This window comes from Ursus arctos, unplaced genomic scaffold (assembly GCF_023065955.2).
Source record: "Ursus arctos isolate Adak ecotype North America unplaced genomic scaffold, UrsArc2.0 scaffold_3, whole genome shotgun sequence".
Taxonomy (NCBI): Eukaryota; Metazoa; Chordata; class Mammalia; order Carnivora; family Ursidae; genus Ursus; species Ursus arctos.
The window spans coordinates 21,302,974-21,321,099 of record NW_026622985.1 but is presented as its reverse complement, the minus strand read 5'-3'; the positions used below and the strand labels follow the sequence as shown (position 1 = coordinate 21,321,099).

The 18,126-nt window shown below is 36.6% G+C and overlaps 1 protein-coding gene across 2 annotated transcripts in view; it reads left to right on the top strand.

Annotated features, from left to right (window-relative positions):
• Window positions 1-18,126, top strand: part of MAGI2 (membrane associated guanylate kinase, WW and PDZ domain containing 2) — a 1,245,024-nt gene that overhangs the window by 785,467 nt on the left and 441,431 nt on the right. For both annotated transcript variants that reach the window (XM_048212921.2, XM_048212920.2), the window contains exon 4: window positions 3,998-4,213. In XM_048212921.2, coding sequence (XP_048068878.1) covers window positions 3,998-4,213 — 216 coding nt within the window. The remainder of the gene's footprint in view (window positions 1-3,997; window positions 4,214-18,126) is intronic.

Here is an 18,126-nt window from a genome sequence, read left to right as displayed (position 1 = left end):
AAGATCAAGAGTCCCATGCTCTAGCAAATGAGCCAGCCAGTGTCTCCCTCTTTCCCCCACCCCCTCCCATTGGTTGTGGCTTTGAATGAAGTTCTCTCCTGTCAGTTGAGGGCAGATTTCAAATTTCATCCCAGTTTTCTTTTCTTTTCTTTTCTTTTCTTTTCTTTTCTTTTCTTTTCTTTTCTTTTTTTCTTCCTTTTTCTTTCCTCTTGAGAGGCAACATAGTATTTTGAAGAGATGAAGTTCTTAAGTCAAACAGATACAGGTTTTCCACTCACTTCATGTGTAATATTGGTAAATAGTTTAATTTTTAGAGCCTCCAGTTTCTTTAACTACAGAGACAGAATGATTTCATACAGTTTTGTGATGAATAAATGTCCAAGGTAGCCCTCATATATTGAGACCTGTTCTGAGCTAGTCATATTGTATGTCCCTTCATTATCATTAATCCTTATAACAGCACTGAGGAGTTAAGAGTTTTTCTAGCCCCCATTTGCTCCAAAAGCGCATCAGTAAAATATCTGTTACAGCGTCCGGCTAAGTAAATGGTGGTGGTGGTAATCATAGTACTAGTCATTGTAGTTGCTGTTTTGACTATAGTCGTCGTACAGCCCCATGTTCCCAGCTTAACTGAAGAAACTTAAGAATGTAAAGAGGCAGCCCGTTTAGGGGACACGGGATTCAAAGACAGTCTGTTTCAGCATGATCTGTGCCATTAAATATTACACCATATTGCTATGGTATTCTGAGATTTTAGGTTTGCTAAATGCTTGTCACCATGCATAGAGGCATTTCATTCTTAATGGGACACTATTTCCAAACTGTAATTAAAAACAGTTTGCTGTTTATTTTCTTCTGAAAACGTGCTGGTATGTTACCTAAAAGGCACATTTTACCCTTAGTATAAGAATTTCTATACACTTACTTCGGAGAATCTTTTCAGTGACTTAGCTACCTGACTACCTGACTAGTTCTTCAACTTAGTTTAGGTATTTCTGGTTGCCTTGTTCTATGCGTTGGGTTTGGTAAACAGCCAATTCTCTGTAAATTATATTTCTCAAGTGTAGTAACCGTATGGGTTATTTCTGTGCCTCTTCTAAATTGCTCTTATTATTGCTAATGAAGATAACCTTAACATTTTAACTAATGATTCATACAGTTGTACATCTGAAATTTAATCTGAAGTCTTATTTTCATAAATCAAATTGTAGAAATAGGATATTAGTATATAATTTATAATCACATTACATGTCAATAGGTGTAATTATTTAGCAATATAAATTCAACAGGATCTGTTGTTACTTCATATTTATTTTTAGCCTAAGCTATGAATTTATTTCTAATTAATAAAATGTTATGTTTCTACTTCAGGAAGATTTAAACTATAAAAGACAAGTTGGCGGGGGGGGGGGAACCACTGCCATATGATCCATTTTTCTCAATACTGTATATACTTGAAGGTATTAAAATTCTCAGAATACTACTTACAAGTATATTATTTATTCTGACATGTGGGTTAGTTGTTTTACTTTGTTTATTAGAGAAGCAGTTAAATATTGAGATTCCATTGAAAGCATAGCAGTGTACTGAGAATGGTGCAAGCCCTTAGGGATGCTGAAATATAATAGACTTCTAAGAAGTAACTAGCAGTTTTTGTTTGCTCAGAATTCAGCAAGTACATTTAAAGGTCTGATTCATTTGAAATGCTCTAAATTAAATTAGGAAGTAACCTTTAGCAAAATGTGTATCATCTACTTTGCAGACTTCTGTATAAAAGTTTTACATGTATAAGAACCGCTTTCCATGATGATATTTTTTTCCCTTGTATTTCTCTTACAACTGTGAATACCCATGAAAATGAGCAACATCATTAGTGTTACAGCTAGCCTTCAGAATATTCACTTAGTGCCAGCATGAGGTTTACACTGCCATTAAAACCAGTGCAATTTTACAGTTTATGAAGCACTTCCTCAGACATTCTTCATCTTCACAACAACCCAATGAGGAGGCCAAATGTAGTAGGCATTGGTCATTTCTGCTGGCCCAGCACCCCAAGACCCTTCCCTCCTGGGGAGAGAGCCCTGTGATGAGATGGATGGAAGGTAGAGCTCTGCCTCCCTCTCCCAAAATCAAAGGAGAGCAGCCATTCATTCTCCTGCCCTAATTTGGCAGCTCATAGGCTCTTCCATGACTGAGGCTCAGCCAAGACAACCCTGACTGGGAGTTTTCCTGGAAATGAGCTAATCAGAACTCCTGAGGAGAGATTGGGGCTCATTCCAGCCAAAGGAGTGGCAGGCGAGGGCTGTGTCCATGGCAATGGGACCAGCTGGGCTTTCAGAGTCTGGGACTCACAGAGGCAACTTGCATGTTTTGACCAAACTCTTTTGTTTCTGCCCATTTTCCCCAAGATTTTTCAGCCTCTTCTCTCAACTAACCATCTAATTTCTCCGCAGCGTATGCCTATCACATTTAACTTAACTTTGGTAGATTTTGGTTATTGGCAACCCATAGGTAAGAAAAGTATCACTATTCCCAATATACAGATGAAGAGATTGAGCCTCAGTGGGGTTAAGTAACTTCCTTGATTTGTAGTCATGTAGGAAAGTCAAGTCTAGAACCCGGGATTTCTCGTTCAGGGTTTTTTCTTCCAGAGCACACTGTTTTCCCAATTGCCTTCAGCGGCCTCTGTAGATTGTGAGATATGCTTCCTCCTCTGGGCCTCCTTGATTGCAGTGCTTAGTCCTATTTCTTGTTATAATGCTTATCTGCTTGATGTCAAGTGCGCCTATCTTCCACCCTACACTGCTGAGCATCTGGAAGACAAGGATTCTTTTTCTCTCAAACATATATTGGAGTGCCTGGGTGCAGAGTCAGTACTAAATAAAGATTGTAATGAATGAGTAGCAAATGAGTGCATAAATTATTCAATTAAATGAAAACACCAATGTGGGCTTGAAGTTGATGCTAAAAGTATAACACTGATTTTAGAAAATACCACTATGTTCTTTACCAATCAGAATTTTAAACTACGATCAATTCAGCTTAAATATATAAAGATGCTTACTTAGTAAGCATTTATTCCATGCCTACTATGTGTCAGGCAGTTATTACAGAGAGAAATAAGAATTTGTCTCCTCCTTTAAGAAGTCTCACAGACTGATGGGAGAAACAAATATTCCATAGCTCAGATCATGGAGCTGTGATAATCTGAAGAATGATTAGGGCAGCAGGCTCACTGTCAGCAGCCATGGGAACCACTAAACTGGCCTGGAAATACCCCTCTGGGCAGGATGCTGTGCATAACAAGGAAAACAGAGCCCTTTGAAAGCTGGAGAAAAGCACAATATGCTTTGCCTTTCCAAAATGTTGTGAGATATGCTAAAAAAAAATAAAAGTTAAAAAAAAAAAAAAAGCTACATGGGGCACTGGGTGGCTCAGTCAGTTAAGCATCTGACTCTTGGTTTCAATTCAGGTCACGATCTTGGGTTCCCGAGGTCAAATCTTGTCTATCCAGCTCCACACTCAGTAGGGCATCTGTTTCTCTCCCTCTTCCCCTCCCCCCTGCTCACGCACCCTCAATCTCTCTCTCTCTCAAATAAATAAATCTTAAAAGAAAAGTTACCTTCACCCTCATTCAGCCATAATTGTTTTTTAAAAAGGTTATAATCAAGGCTTATCAAATTTTGAAACTAATTTTGAAATTGCTTTGTACCATATGAGACTAATACATAAAACTATATTTTGGTTTGGCAAGAGGTGAGAATGAAGAGAAATCTATCTCTTTATTTAAGCATTAAAGCCCCATATAGTAAAAGCAACAAATAAAGATATATATAAAAATGTGAAAGTATACAAAGCTATATATATGTATGCATGTAAAATACACATATATGTAAGAAACAGGATACACATTTGTCCATATAACTTCCATTCTTTACAAATTATGCACACAGTAAGAGAAATATTTAACTCCATAATGTTTTCGTATCATTTGCAGACAATTACTACGGCACGCCAAAGCCTCCAGCAGAACCAGCACCATTATTGTTAAATGTGACAGACCAGATACTTCCGGGAGCCACTCCAAGTGCTGAAGGAAAACGGAAGAGGAATAAATCAGTGAGCAACATGGAGAAAGCAAGTATAGAGCCTCCTGAGGAGGAAGAGGAAGAGAGGCCTGTGGTCAATGGAAATGGAGTAGTAGTAACACCAGGTTAGTCAGTGTGTGTGTGTGTGTGTGTGTGTGTGTGTGTGTGTGTGTTTAAGATTTTATTTATTTATTTATTCGACAGAGATAGAGACAGCCAGCGAGAGAGGGAACACAAGCAGGGGGAGTGGGAGAGGAAGAAGCAGGCTCACAGCAGAGGAGCCTGATGTGGGGCTCGATCCCATAACGCCAGGATCACGCCCTGAGCCGAAGGCAGACGCTTAACAACTGAGCCACCCAGGCGCCCCGTGTGTGTGTGTGTGTGTGTGTGTGTGTGTGTGTGTATGATTATAGTTCCCTTCAGAGAGAGATGATTATGATATCAAATGAAAAGGACATAATTCTTATATCCCTTTTATTTTAATTTTGACGTATGAAGTCATTAATTCAAGTTCCTCAATTTTTAGTTTCACTTACACAGTATTAATGGCAATATAATGAATGGTTTCTACATCTTAGAAAATGTTACAAGTCATGAATATGATTGCGTAAAGCTCTGGGGTCTTTGCTGATTAATATTAGGTAATATCTATCCTTAGAAATCTCAGTATACACAGTTCTGTAAGAAGTGGTTGTGTCATGTGATTTAGTTAACAACTGCAGCGAACACAGTCCTCAAAATGCCTGGAGCTACACCATGTCTGTATATTTTTCTCTCCACCCTTACCATCTAACCTGGCAATGTGGAGAAAGCACCTTTCGACATTGACTTGGTAAAGGCACCTACCCTTGAACAAGGAAAAGACTTGTTATCTCTTTGATTTGCAACCTATTATATCACATATATAAAGAATATCAGGCAGATATACAGTGTGTTTGCACAAGGTATTGCTTTGCTGTTTTCTTGTGCTTATTACTAACAGAGTGCCATAATTTTTTATTATAACTATAAAAGATATTTTTCATTATATTTTTCATAATTAAATGTCAAAGCAAAAGTATGGCATTCTTGTAGCCTCTAAGCTTGGAGTAAGTTCCCAAAGTTTTGCTTTAGTTATTTATTGTTCAATAACAGCATATCAGTAGGCATTGAAAACCTAAAGAACTGTATTAAAGCTCTTGAAAAAATGTTAACACATGCACTTTGCATACATATTATTCATGATATATTTCCTACAACTACTCTGATGTCTACATTTTGAATTATCAATGTACTGTTACTGTAGTGACATAGTATTTGAATTTTCATGCTCAATTATTTTTATCAAAGTTTCATAAGCTTGCTTTTTACCTTTAATACCTGCAAAAATGTCCTTCCTTGAACACAGAGACTAAAATCTAATCTGTGCCAATCAAGGTGTAAAAAAACCCCTAAAAAGTGGTTTCACCTTGATTACTCAGAGAACAATCTCCTCCATTAATATAATGGTGAAAAACTTAGGCTCTGATCCTACTAATCACCGATTTCTGGATACAAATGCTAAAAATCACTACTGGTACATAATGTAACTTGTTTACTAAAGACCCTGTGCTGGAAAAAAATGTGATGAAGTTCAGAAGGTGAAGAGCTGAGTGAATGTACACGAGAGGAAAGCAATTTACAGCTTTACAGGGCATTTTCAAGCAATTAGATGCATTTTCTTTTTTGATTCTGAAATACCTTTGTCAAAGTATTGACTTTTCATTATGTAATAGATTTAAATTAAGTTGACAGTACATAGTTTTCTTAGTTATCTTTGATATGAGAAGCAAAATGATTCAGCCAAGTGGGAGCAATAATTACAAAAGAAGGAGAAGTCGGGGATCAAAGAGCAGTTACAGAGTTTCTTACTGGTTAACACCTTATAGCTAAAAACATAAAATATTTGTCCTTGGTTGGGCCTAAATCATTAGTTTCTATTTCATTTCTACTCTGTATAGGGCAAATCAAATGAAGCGTTCTTGACCCAAAGATTTATAAACGAGAAATTTATTTAATTGGGGGTCATAATCTAGAAAGCACTATTCCTTTCAATTCATACATACTAGACATAAGGAATTGGGATTTTGTTTGTGTTTGTGTGTTTGTTTGTTTTCGGCTAGAAAGTCTTAAGGGCCCCCAAGGAAAATGGATCAGTTTGTACTCTTCTTAACCAGCCCTAGTTGTATGTCTGTTCCTGGACCTCTCAGCCGGAGGATGGTAGAGAACATCCCAGGCCAACTCTGGGATGTTTGGATACTCAGTGGATGCCACAAATGCTTACAGATGCTTGCAGTGGCTCCATAAGCCTGGCTGGGCAAATGGCCCTTGTACTGTCTTATTCTTTCCCTTATGGAAGATGAGAGATATGTAAATGAGGCCGCTCTTCACCCAGTGTTCAACAATGGAGGAAACAGCCCAAACCAGAAATTGGTCTGTCATCCCTTATTAGAAATCTTTGTTTTTCTTTATGTTTATCCAACAGAAACTTTAGGGTTCACTTTGCCTCTCTTGTATACATTCACTCAGCTCTTCACCTTTTGAACCTTGCCATATTTCTTTTTATAGCAGAGGGTCTCTATCCTGTCTTTGTTTTTTTTTTTTTTTTTTTTCCCATACACAGTCACCAGATATAAGACACTTTCAGCAATATTGAGAAAATTGTTGCTTAAGTTTTAGTTACTGCCCTGTACCAACTAGTAGCCTGTAATACTAATTGATACCAGATGTCACATCAGAGGATAAATAGTATAATCAATGAGGTGCATTTAGAGTGAGAAAAGCTTACTGAGGTAATTTTATTCCATTACATAAAAATACTGATAATAATGATAATAAATAACGTAAAAATTAACTTCTTGCGGGTGCTTACCATGTGCTAGGAACTCCCTAGCTTCATTATGTGTACTAGTTCACTTAACTCGCTACAGATTTTTACAGGTTAGGTACTATTTCATAGATAAGGACACTGAGGTACACTACAGTTAAGTAATTTGCCCAGTAACAGGCATTTATATATAGGAAGTATGCATCCAGAACCCGTGTTCTTAGCTGCTATGCTATCCTAAGTCTTACAGCACCAAATAGAAGCGTAAATACGTTTCTCAGCAACATGTATACACAAGACCACAATTTCACTTGTACGTCTTTAAAAGTGGCATTATAAGTTTCTACCTACCAAAAGTTTCTTCTTCTTTCATTGCTGGAAATCATATACAACTCAACTTATGTGGCTCTGTGGATATAAAAAAAAAAAATGCTATTTTTATTTATTTTTTAAAAAGATTTTATGTTTTGAGAGAGAGAGAATGAGAGAGTGAGCGAGCATGAGAGGGGGGACGGTCAGAGGGAGAAGCAGACTCTCTGAGCCTGATGCGGGACTCAATCCTGGGACTCCAGGATCATGACCTGAGCCGAAGGCTGTTGCTTAACCGACTGAGCCATCCAGGCGCCCCCAAAAATCCTATTTTTAAAATAATATTCTGTAAGTATTTAAAGATCAGAACTACCAATCTTTAACTCCTTATGCTTTACCAAAATGAATTATTTTCTCTATGTAAATAGATTTTAGAGGAGTCCTTGATTTACTTGTATTACTCATTTGCTTCATCTTTTCTCCTTTGAATTTATACTAGAACTATATATTCCTTTTACTTTCAGGCCATATTTATGTAAAGTTGGTGACCACCTTTAAATATATAATTTCTACATGAAGTTCTACTAATCTTCTCCATGAATATTCACATATTTTATGTCAACTGCTTACTGCTACGTTCCCTTTTTTGCTCAAAATTACATCAGACAGAGGGATTTAGCCCATATCACTGAGAAAAGCCATAGAATGATCTTTCAGTGTCTCAGATCAGAAATGTTTCTCTGACACATGTCACTTTGGTGATAGAAATCAGTATAGTTCTATCCTTAGAAATGTAGTTTGATCCTTGTTGATACTGAAAGTTACAAAAATGAAAATAAAACAAATAATTGGAACTCTCCTATAATGAATGCATAAGATGGCCTAGACATATAGTACATATGTTGTCTCTCTTATCCTATAATCATATATGCTTACTTAACAAAGAATATGCTGAAATTTAGCTTAAGGTGTTTAACAAAGGTAATAGTTAATTTAGTAAAAAGAGTTGAGATATGGACCCAGGAATACCTGAACTCATCCTCTTTCCACCACATTTCTCTGGGCTGTTAACCATGCTGAGGACAAAATGACTCCTGACCTCCATAAGGTAAAATCACAGTCTTTCAGCTCAGTGTATTTCAATACATTGTATTCTGTTATATTTGTCCTTCACTGAATTTGTGGCTGGGGTGTTAGATCTAATGCTTGCAAGAATGATATAGCTTTACATCATCTTAGAGAATCTGTCTTTAAACTGATATTTAAAATTCATATCCCCAGGAAACCTTTCCTTGACATTAACCTCACCTATATTTAGACATCTTTATCTTGTTAGCGTTGACATCCAGCCCCATAGCTTCAAGTACCATAGATTTACCTGCAGGCTTTGCTTTTCTCTTATGTTCCAGGGCCGTGTTTCTAACTACTGCCCACTGGACTGCCCCTCCTAAGCATTTCTGTAGCAACTTAAATGCAACATTCCACTTAAATTCTTCTCCCATAAAGCAAGCAGATCAACTCATAAAGGCCTTTACTTGACTTTTCAAATTCTTTTCACCCAGATAGCTCAGAGTTCTTTGATATTTGTTTCCCCCAGGCTTGCTATATATTATTAGATATAAAAGATCACTGGGCCTGTAGTTTTAATCTCTTTTTTCCAAATATCACCATCCTAGATTACTGCCTTATCACCTCATTTGTGGACCATAGTCCCCTAACAGATCTATATTCCTCCAGGCTCCCTCCCTATCAAATTGCCTGTTATTCTTCCATCAATTAAAGATCCTTGAACCAGCACTTGATCATGTAACTATCCTTCCCAAAACTTGGATGAGCTTCCATTTCTACTGCTCCAAACTCCTTGGGCAACGCCTCAGGTCGTCCCATATTTGACTGTAATCTGTTAGCTTTGGTCCCCACCAATCCCCCATCTCTTCTTTCATCTGCATTCTATACTCATAAAACTCCTCTACCTGTTTGATAATGCCTTCTCCATATTGTACCCTCCTACTCTTTTAGTCAAAATTCAATAAAAATGTTGATATTCCCAAGAAATCACTTGTTGACTCCCATAATGAAAAGTTGAAACTGTCTATCTCTGAATTATTGAAATACAATTTTACACTCTTCATTCATTTGGAAGATACTGATTAGCCTGGTATTTGTAGGTGACTTTTCGTAACGTGCGTGTCTGGCATCCCCACATGTATTGTAAACATCGCTAGGACAAGGGCTACTTTTACTTTTTTTTTTTTTTTTTTTTGAGGATTATTCTGTTTCTTGTGAAAATACGAAAAATAGATAGGTGGATGTTGAATCACTATATTGTATACCTGAAACTAATATAACACTATGTTAACTATGCCAGAATTAAAATAAAATAAAGAATAGGTGGTTAATAAGTAGATTTTTGTTTTGTTTTTAAGATTGAACTTTTCTGAAGAAAAAAAAATCCTATAAACCACAGTAATTGGGTTAAGCTTTCTTGGATTTCTTTTATTTCATGAATTATCTGCTAAACTTTTCTGGAAAGTAATTCACTATTATATTGTAACTTCCCCTCACTAGCTATTAGTAAGCCTAGTGCAAGGAATTAGAAATGCACATATATTTTAAAGGCAGCTAAGTCTCTCTGTTAATACACACACACACACACACACACACACACACACACACAATGCCAGGAAGAACAGGGCCCGTGAGAGCTACCTTCGCCAACAAAGGGAATACAGTATGTGTACACAGAGCTGCCTTCTCCAGGCCCCCAAGCCTGCAATTAGTGCAAATGAACTGCCTCTCCCAGAGAGCAAACAGAGTGTCCCTTATGTGATCACCCAGTGTCCTCAGCAATGATCTCAGTTCACCATTAGGGACCCGCATCCAGGTTCTGTGCTGCTTGGCACGCTGACTGTGTATGCACCATCAGTCCTGGTTCTGTGAATGAGGTCCTGTCACTGTCCAAAGAATTATGTCCTCCATAGTGAATCTCGCTGTTTTACTGTGAATAATAGCCCACTCTGAAACCACCCCAGTGCCTATCCCCTGCTTATTTTTGTGTGGGTTCACAGAGACTGTGATGTGTGTATCCACTCAGATCTTTATTTTTTCTTCTTTTCTTTTCTCTTTCTTTCTTTTTTCCTTTTCTTTCTTTCTTTCTTTTCTTTTCTTTTCTTTTTTTTTTTGTTTGGAGGCTTAATTTTATGATCTTGTTCCCGAACACTGTACTAGGTTTTATCTTTCCATCAGATGGGGCAAATTTTGGGGACTATTTTAGATTAACCTTCTAAAATTAGATATTCCATTTATAAATGACGGGCATCTTTTCTTAAAAGGATTATTTAAAAGTTAGAAGTGCCCTAGTTGTCAAGTGTTCTGAGTATCTGGGTGTGATTATGAAGTAGTAAGATAATCATTTTAGAGCTCCTTCTTATGAACTACAGTAGTAATTTTAACTACCGCATTGGGGGAAAGTTGAAATCATGATTAATTTCAGGAATGTCACTTCGAATCAAGGCCAGCTCACTTTGCTGTTAAACTGAAAGTGATGCATTATTTGAACCTCTTCATGGCCTCACACTGATTCAGCATTTTGGGGATCTTGCACTCAACCTGTGTGGAGAGTGTTTTTCTACTTCTCCGAGGGTTTGTACGATGTGCGTGAGAGAGCGATTTGATACACGGATGAGGAGTGCAGAGCAACAGCAACCAGGGTGACACTCGGGCTTGTGCAGCACTTGCAGAAAGCCTGAGGACCAGTGGCCATGTTTAAGTGTCTTCAGGTTCTCCAGGCATCTTAATCGTATTTCTAATCATAGCCATCCATTCTCTCTAGGTCTGATTTTCACTCTGTGTTCCATTTCCTCGTCTCATATTTCTCCTCATAAGAAGTGATTATAATTGCAGTGTGAAATCTCAGCTACCTATTGCCAGACAAAGAGTGCTTTAGTTATTTCTGGCTGAGGACTGGACTTTGTTCCTGAAGAGGGAAGGTCTCTGTGTGTACTCATTCCTTCGACAGAGCTCCATGGCAGGGAATAGCACCTCATCTTTTTCCTCCTAATTGACTTCTTGCTCTCATCAAACAATGCCTTGACTCCAATTTGGCCTCAAAGAATAGTATTTGAATTATCGAGACTAAAATGAAATAAAGTCTTCTTTTTCTCTTTAAGACCCTTTGATATTCATAAAACTTCACAAGGTGATGTTATGTTGTATATAGTACTAGTTTCCTGGAATTAGTTCAGAATTTTGAAAGCAAGATCTGAAAGATATTGCACATTTATATCCTATATTTCACTTCGTATCCTACTTTGGTCTTTGAATATTTTCAATACTTACATCAGTTTCTCTTACCCCAAAGTTCGTTGAGGGTTTGGGGGGCTTGTTTCTATATGATAAACATCTTTCAAATGCATTACATTATTAAAATTGTTTCACATATACAGTTTTAAAGCTATGAGGATTCACTTTATTGCCATTATTCCAGTCTACTTTTATTAAAATGTGAAAAAAATACTGCAGAAAGAAGAAAATATGCTAATCAAGGCAGCTCTTCTCTCCTGTTAATAGGAAATAATTCCCTCTACTAATCTTCCTAGTGAGTCTTTACAATTTAGTTTTTTATATCTTGAATTTTTTTTCCTTGTCATCTTCTACTCATAGTCCTTGACTCTTCTATTTTCCTAATTTCACATTTTGTTCTGTTAGTGCTCCAAAGAACCTATAACCAACTGAGGGTTTCAGATAGAGATGAAAAGTGATTTTGAGGTATTGAATATGATTTATTACTAATTCACATTTTCCTGGCTAGCCCCGTGAATGGATGAGATGAATTTGGTTACAAATATTACAGATAAAAAGTCATTTCTTTACAAGACTGGGAATTTCTGCTTCCTCAATCGATATATTGTTTCAAAAATCAGAAGCATAGTTAATTGTTACCCTAACTTTCCCTAATTCTAATATTTTTATTCTAGGTTTATTTTTTACATTATATATATATACACACATATATATATACACATGTGTATATATACATATATATGTGTATATATATATGTGTATATATATATATATGTATATATGTGTGTATATATGTGTATAAATTTTAAATATATAAATTGCCACCATGTCTAAGGGCCACCCCTCCTCATTCACATACCTTATATGAAAAGAACTTATATGCACTGTTGTTGAGAATGGAAACTCTTGCAGCCACTGTGGAAGACAGTATGGAGGTTCCTCAAAAAGTTACAAATAGAACTACCCTACAATCCAGCAATTGCACTACTAGTTATTTACCAAAAGGATACAAAAATAATAATTCAAAGGGACACATGCACCCTGACGTATATAGCAACATTATCTACAATAGCCAAATTATGGAAACAGCCCAAGTGTCCATCAACTGATGATTGTATAAGAAAGATGTGGTATATATATGCAATGGAGTATTCCTCAGCCATAAAAAAGAGTGAAATCTTGCCATTTGCAATGACATGGATGGAGATAGAGAATATTATGCTAAGCAAAATAAGTCAGTCAGGGAAAGACAAATACCATATAATTTCACTCATATGTGGAATTTAAGAAACAAAACAAACAACGGGGGAAGAAAAAAGAGAGGGAGCAAACCAGGAAACAAACTTTGAACTATAGAGAACGAAGTGATGGTTACCAGAGGGAAGGTGGGTGTGGTATGGGTGAAATACCCCATTAAGGGGTATTAAAGGGATTAAGGAGTGCACTTGTTGTGATGAGCACCAGGTGTTGTATGGATGTGTTGAATCACTATATTGTATACTTGAAACTAACATTATACTGTATGTTAACGAACTGGAATTTAAGTTAAAACAAAAACTTATGTAATGCATTTTTTTTAGAACTTAAAAGCACTTTAGCAGAACTAAGTTAAAACACACACACACACACACATACACACACACACACTACCTAAAAGTCAGTAGTCAGTGTATATAGAAATATCTCTGAAGAAGCAGAGAAGTAATCATCTTTGCTAACTGGATTGCTGCAGCACTGGGAGTAGAAACAGGAGGGAAACCTACTCAGCACCGTATTTTTCCTTTGTACTTTTGGATTTCGTCCATGTGCATATTTTAGTACATCAAAAAAAGTAATTAGTTTTTTAAATGATGAGCCAAAATTCACTAATCATTCAGTGTCAAACATTTTAGCACCCATATTATAATTCCTCTTTTTATTTTAGAAGGTTTTGGAAACTTGGTGAAAGCACTCTGTGAGCAAAAAAGCTATCATCTGGACTTCTTTTAATCAACTGGCTACACAGAATGCTGTGACCACTGCATGACTGCTTCCTTTCTGAAGATGGAATGCCCTCCACTTTTTGCTATGCGATACAATCTGTAGTATGGCCATAATGGAAATCAATTGCAACAATATTTTTCTCTTGTTTAAAAATCAGCACTGAAATGTTCATTCATGTACAAGACCCTGTGATTCAAATTTTAACTAAGAACTTCAGCTTCTAGAAGTGAAGTGAAGATCATCCTCTGGCAGCCCCCGCCCCTGCGAAAATACAGTAAGACCTTGGATTGGTATAACAAACACTTTTTGATGAGGTTACCGAGTTGGCAAGAAAGCAAGAGAAATCTTCAAGTCCCACCCCATTTGCTGCCACGGTCCCTATCACAAATGGCAGAAACCGAAGTGGGGAGTAACCAGTTATAAACAGGCTAGAAAACCAAGGGAATATATGAGGAGACTAAGCCTTGGGCTAATATAAAATTGGGAAGCCAAGTCTCTGATGCTACTTTAAGTCTGTACCCTCAGTGGTGCCAAAGTGTTGCCAAGTTGACAGCTCAGTAGCAGCCCTGCATGCCCAGCAAAATCAAATGCAAAACTCTGTAGGAAATAATACAGAACTTGAAAAAAAAAAAAGTGTGGATTATTATCTGACGATTATTTTTCCTCCTTTAAATCACCTAACCCCACAACATGTCTCAATGGTGGAAGAAAAACTCAATTTACGTGAACACTTTTTAAAAAGGAAATTAGCTTCGTGTGTATCTCTCTCTCTCTTTTTTTAGTAATTGCATTTTTTTTTAAAAGAACATCTAATATCTTTAAAATTATGCAGGCTTGACCACACTTCTTGTTTCTGTCAAGAGAGACCATTTAGATTGCTTGACTGATTTAACTATGCAATTTATTTAGTATTTTAAGTAATAGAATTCACCGATAATAATACATGACATTTACTGAACACCTACTACGTTTTAATAGTTTACTGCTCTGAGCAGTTTCTGTGCATGTCACATCTCATGCTTATAGGTAGATAATGTTATTATTCCTGTCATATAGTTAAGGAAATTAAGTGTTTAAATACCTTGCTCAATGTCACACTGCAAAGAACAGATTCAAACCCAGGCAGCCCGACACCAGCCTTAGCAATTATGTTCTGCGTATTGTAGAGTGTGTTTGCTGTTACCTGAGAATCACTAAACAAAAAGCAAAAGAAAAAAAATTATCTCAAATTATTCCTGTTCTCTTTTCTTAGTAGGTACAAATATGTTCCTCATTTTTTTTCCTGTTAAATGTTCTCTAGCCATGCTTATTTCCAAAGAAATAATATGAATACAGGAGAAAAAAATTACTAGATTTATTAAAATTTGTCACATAGCCGTTAGAAAGAAATATAAATCACAGAGCTCTCACAGGGTAAAACAAATTTTGGAAATTCAAATTTTATGACTGTTCAAGAAATAAAATCAACAATTTCCTGTCTAGCTTAAAAACATTATTTTCCCTCATTTCGAAGGATGGCAATTACAGAAAGCTCAACATTAACTATATGCATAGACCATGTCAAGTGAAAATATGGATAAGGTATAAAATAGGCATTCTTCTTGAAATGGTTTTATCTTGGTTTCTGATTATTCTTTAATAAAACTGAGTGAGAACATTCAAAGCCACAGCATTAGGATTTATTCTTAGTCCTGTGTCTGAAAGGCAATCTGTTAGATACTGCTAGGGCAATAAACATGTAAGCAAATGAAATGGCTACCATACATATTGTTCTATATCAAAACCTTGGACTGGGCCAGAGCTATTGGATTTATTTGAGCCGGACTGAGTGCAAGAAATGCATACATTTAATTCTCTTCCAATTAAATGGATTTCAGTCCCTATACTATGTATACAGATCTTTGAGTTCTTCTGAATTTCTTATGTAAAGAAGAAGAGGATTTGCTAAATCCAACAAAACACGATTAGGGTAGGAAAGAGGAAGAAAAATATATTTCTTAATTCTTCACAACAGTAAAAGTGTACATAAAGTGTGTTTTTTATAGGTCCTCACTTCTAAGAATGTACATTGTCAACGTCTGTTTTGTGTCTCAGTGTTGCTGTAGAGTTTCTAGGAAATTCAACAGTTCTGGTCAAAGAGAAAGTTTTTTCATCATTGCCATTCTTTAAAAAGAGGTGATCCTTCTTTATTAAAATATTCTTTGATTCTATTGTTAGTGAAACAAAACAAAACATGCCTTGCTCTTGTTTGCAAGACATCTAAGCGACCTAGAAATGCAAAATGGAATGCTCAAAAAATGCCAGTGTTTGATAAAGTCTGTTCACTTCAGCAGCAAGCATCTTAGGAAGAAAAAAGTACATTTACATATCCAGAAAATTCATGTTTAGATTTAATAATAAAGTCATGCTGAAAAATAGGTCTTGGAAGTCAAAAAGGGCAATTCTACATGACTACTTCTAATCAAGAAATAGCTTCACACCGCTAGAAAACTAAAACATATGCATGGATTATTTGGCTCCCTCTTAGTCAAAATTTAAATAGTCTGGGTCTTCTCAAACTATAGATCTTTCACAATGAGATTTGTGTGAAGGCACATTTGCACCCATACTCATCTAAAGCTGAAATCCATGAGAGGGGAGGAGTGCTAACACGTGCACCCTTGGTTGGCATGTAAGATCTGTTCTTTCCCATCCTTTTATTACTAAAAATCCGTTTGGGTGGTACATCCACATAATGGAATATTTTTCAGTGCTAAGGAGAAAGGAACTATAAGCCATTAAAATACATTGGATATATTTAAATGTATACTGAGGTGAAAGAAGCCAATCTGAAAATGTCTATACCATATGACATTCTGGATAAGGCAAAACTATGGAGACAGTAAAAACATCACTGTGGTTGCCAGGAGTTAGAGGGTAGGGCAGGATGAATAGACAGAGCATGGAGGATTTTAGGGCAGTGAAACTTTGTATGATATAATAATGGTGGATTCATGTCATTATATATTTGTCCAAACCCATAAAATATATCACCCAGAGTGAATCCTAATTTAATCTATGGTCTTTGGATGATAATGCAAAGACTATGCATGGGGGTGAGCAAGGAGTCTATGGGGAAATCTCTTTCTCTAAATTTTGCTGTAAATTTAAAATTGCTCTAAAAATAGTCCATTAAAAAAAATGTGTTCTTAATGGGTATACTCTGTTACTTATACAATACCCAACGTATCTGATTAAAAATAATAATAAGCGTCATAGAGAAGAAAGGCATAATCATATTATCCAAAATATAGCAAAGTTATCATCTATTTTCCTTATTAAGCAGGGAAACTATTATGATATAGCATGAATGCTCAGTGAATTGTAACCCGAACATGCCTAATATACTATGTAATTAGTTGAATTGTGCTCCCCCTCCCACAGTTTATATATTGAAGTCCAAACCACCAGAATCTCAGAATGCAAACTTAGTTGGAAATAGGGTCATTGTAGATGTAATTAGTTAAGATGAAGTCATACTGGAGTAAGGTAGGCCCCTGATCCAGTATGACTGGTGTCCTTATAAAAAGGTGAAATTGGGACACAGACATGTACACAGTAAGAATGCTATATGAAGATTAGAGTTATGCTACCATAAACCAAGTAACTACCAGAAGCTAACAAAGAGGTCTGGAATAGATCCTTCTCTAGTGCCTCCAGAGGGGTCATGGCCCTGTCAAACCCTTAATCTAGGATGTCTAGTCTCCAGAACTATGAGACAATGCATTTCTGTCATAAAAGCGATCCAGTTTGTGGTATTTGTTACGACAGCCCTAGCAAACTGATACATACCATTTGGACCACATTCTCCTTGACTGCCCCACTGCCTAGCCAAGTGCCTGGCACTTAGTAGGGTCTCGACAAATATTTAATAAATTAATACCACTGTCCTAGTAATAGAGGAAACTCAATGCCAGTTCCTTCTCCAGCTGGGTGCTCAATGTTGGAATTCCTCAGACAGCTCCCTTAGATATCCTTATTTCCATGTGCTATATTGCCATCATAGAAATTTATATATAACGCTTTTGTGTCATAAAGTATCATTTAATAAATCATTACGATATACTCTATAGAGTTACCCAGAGTTGGGGGGAGACACTTCCTCTCTACCCACCATGTTGTCTTGCATGTCAAAGAAAATACTTAATTTGCACTCCACTGGCACCTTCAGTTACTCTGCTCAGAAAAGGTGGAGTGACTTACCTGACTGATGCATCTTAGAAGGATATCTGGGCCTGCTTAGCTCAACTCCTCTTTTCCTTCCTCTTAGTGTTCTACATTCCTCTTCTGAGAATAGGTTCTGCCCCTGCATGGGAAGCCTGCCCTGGTTCTGTGCTGCCTGTGGGTACATTGGCGTGATTCTGGGTCTTACTAGAAGCCCTTGGCTCTCACCATAAACTGCATCCCTAGATTAGCCTTTACAAATAGTGACTGTGGGAATGTTATGGTTGTCTATTTGCCTTACTCATTTTTTTTTCTCTTATTTTGTTCAGATAGAGAAAGCAGGTGCCACTTATTACTTCCTATCAATCCAGTTCACAACAACCTGATGAAATTCTT